The sequence below is a fragment of the Leptosomus discolor genome, chromosome 2 (genome assembly GCF_034619465.1).
Source record: "Leptosomus discolor isolate bLepDis1 chromosome 2, bLepDis1.hap2, whole genome shotgun sequence".
Classification (NCBI taxonomy): domain Eukaryota; kingdom Metazoa; phylum Chordata; class Aves; order Leptosomiformes; family Leptosomidae; genus Leptosomus; species Leptosomus discolor.
Window position 1 is genome coordinate 49371709 of NC_141392.1, and position 2880 is coordinate 49374588.

The following is a 2880-nucleotide window of genomic DNA, read 5'->3' on the forward strand; positions in this document are numbered from 1 at the left end:
TCGGGGAGGGGCGGCGGGCCCGGGCGGGGCGGCTCGTCCGCCAAGGCCGAACAGCGCCGGCCGGACCCCCGTCCCCGCCCGCCCGCCCACCCCGCGCCGGGGAAGGGTGTTCCCGGGGCGGGCGAAGGGCGGGCAGGAGGGCGGGTTATCGAGGGGGAAAAGCAGCGGCTGCCGGCGCAGACGGAGCCCACACCCCGCGCTGTTAACTGCTGCCGCCGCTGCTGCCGGCTCGGGGCTCCTGGTCCGCCTCCCGCCATGGGGCTGCAGCCCCGGCGCGCCGCGGGGCCCTGCCCGCCCGGGGGGCGATGCGCCGCCTTGCCCGGAGCGCGCTCCGCGGCCCCCTGGGCCCGCAGCGAGGAGCCGGAGGGAGCTCCCGGCCGCACCGCCTCCCTGCCGCCCATCCTACCGGCCCCCGCTGGCTCCCCCGTCGCAGCCCGGGCGCAGCCCAAGAAGCCGGCGGCGGCGGCGGGGGCCCCCAAGAAGGCAGCGCCTCGGCCCGCGGAAGAGAAGACGGCGCGGAAGGCGCGGGGGGCGCCCCCGGAGCGGGCCGGCCCCCTCTCCAGCTCCTGGCCCTGCTCCTCCCTGCAGCGGCAGCCGCCCCGGAGGCCGCCGGCCGAGCGGGGGGCGCGGCCCCAACCCGCCCCGCCGCAGCCGCGGGGGCGCCCGGGGGCGCCGGGGGCGGGCAGCCGCTCCTGCGAGAGCCTCGGCGGGGCGCCGGGGGAGGCGGCACTGCGCTTCTCGCTGAGCCTCCCGCCGGAGGCCATCCGGGTGCTGCAGCGCCGCAGCCTGGAGCGGCAGCGGGGGCAGCCCGCCCCCTCCCCCGGCGGCAGAGCGGGGCCGGCCCCGACGCGGCGCGGCGGCAGGGCGGGCGGCGGCGACTTGCGCGCCCTGCTGAAGATTTCGCTGCTCAACGACAGGCACCGCTACGACGATGAGGAGTACGAGGAGGAGGAGGCGGCGGCGGCGGGGGCCGCGGTGGACGAGGGGCTGGTGCGGAAATGCACCGAGTGGCTGCGCGGCGTGGAGAGCGCGGCCGGCCGCGACCGGCCCGACAGGCTGGAGACGCTGCCGCACCTGGGCACCCTCTGAGCCCCGCCGGGGGAGCGGGGCGCCGGGGAGCGGGGCGCGGGGAGGAGGCGGTGCCGCCTTCCGCCGTCCGTCGCTGTTGTGTCCTTTGTGGCGTCGTCCGCGGCGGGGGAGACCCGGCGGGTGACGGTAAGGGCTGGGCGACGGGGCTCCGCGGCCCGGAGCCGGTCCCCGGCTGGGGCGACGGACAAAGGAGCGGCGCCGGCCTCCGCCCGCAGCGCCCGGGACCCAGCAGCGAGCGGAGCCGGCTGCGGGCGTCCTGCCTCCCCCCGCGTTGTTTTTTTTTTTTTGGTTGGTTGGTTTTTTTTAAGACTTCAGACAACTTTACGAGATGTGCGTAATGATTTTGTATATTTGTATATAAAAGTTAATTTTTATTTATTTGAATAAATTACTCGCCTTTTGTGTTGCAGCAGCCTCAGCGCCTGAGTAGCTTCGCGTTGGGCTGTTCTAACCCGGCTGCGGGGCCGCTGCCCCTGTAGGGGTGACGGTGGCGGGCCGGTAGCGCACGGAGGGCAGCTGCCCTACGTGCCCGCGTAGGGCGGCGGTCGGGACAGCCACATCCCGCCCGGCCCCCGGCAGAGCGCCCGGCCGCCTCCGAGCCAGCGCAGCCCCGGCGGTTCAGCGAGAAGAACGGCGCGGTGCGGCGGCCCCTCCGTCCTTGCCAGGGGCGGGGGAGATCGCGGCGGTGGCGGGGAGCAGCCCTCCCGGGGAGAGCCCCGGGCCGTAAGGGGATGGGGGCGACCGCGGTGCGGGCAGGGGCTGCGCCGGTGAGCGGGGGAGGAGGGTCCCCGCCAGGCAGCGACCCGGGCACCCGCGGCCTTCCCAGCTGCTGCTGTCAGTGTTCGAGGTGGAGGGGGGGGGGGGGGGGGAAGGAGGGAGCGCGGCGACAGCATCCTTTGTCAGCGTCCTCGGGACCCGCTGCAGCCTGCCCGGCCTCCCCCTGCTCCGGGCCGCGGCTGTGCCTGGTGCTGGTCAGAGCTCCGGGTGCTGGGAGAAGCGAAGTGTGCAAAAATTGCTGCTGGAAAGGAAAAGGTGAATCTTAACAGGGGTAACAGTTGTCTCGGCTGCTTCTTGCCGCTCTGGTGCTGTGGTTATCCAGCTGCTCAGAACAAAAGTAAGACCTAGATATTTACTATGGCGTGGTAAACATTTCGCAAATGAGTGCTTGAGCCCGTAGGAACATGTGAAGTAGAATTTTCTTAGCAGAGTAAACCACAGTTTAGTGCCACAAATTGCAAACGGTACATTTCATGTAGATCTCAGCTGTTCACACCAAATGAAGCCTGTGTTGGCTGTTCCATTAAATCACAGGAGATAAACCTTTCTATAGATTAGTTGCATAACGTAGTGATGTGCTACGTTTTGTACAATATTCCCTTTTGCTCCAGGTTTATTCAAACACCTTTTTCCATTTTTTTCCCACCTGAAATTTCAGAAGTGACAGGGGAGGTGGTTTGAGAAAATATTAAATGCATTGATACAGTCACTGAAAAAATAATGAACCAATATAACACAGGTATGAAATAGCTATGCTCAAAAGCCAGAGGGAAAAGCACGGGGCATGTATGGAGAGTAATTCCATTTCATTTAAGCAAATGTAGAGAGCGATTTGTAGTGCTAGCTCTGAAACACATGCATCTTCATATCATCCTGCACTCTTACAAATGTTGTTCCTTCAAACTGCTCCATGCTTTCATGGTGACAATAATCAGTATCTCCAATTGCAATGAAAAGTGATCCACTCATTAAGGGCTGAAGTATGATAAAGCTTAATTGTGAGGCTGAAAGCTG

The 2880-nt window shown here is 66.0% G+C and overlaps 1 protein-coding gene across 1 annotated transcript; it reads left to right on the forward strand.

The window, feature by feature from the left end:
• Positions 1-255: 255 nt before the first annotated feature.
• PRR18 (proline rich 18) lies at positions 256-1089 on the forward strand. Its single transcript, XM_086461791.1, has one exon. The coding sequence runs from the start codon at positions 256-258 to the stop codon at positions 1087-1089; it is 834 nt and encodes a 277-aa protein (XP_086317917.1).
• Positions 1090-2880: the final 1791 nt, after the last annotated feature.

Bases quoted from the DNA above. Each gene is read 5' to 3' on its own strand.
- PRR18 (XM_086461791.1), top strand. From the start codon at position 256: ATGGGGCTGCAGCCCCGGCGCGCCGCGGGGCCCTGCCCGCCCGGGGGG.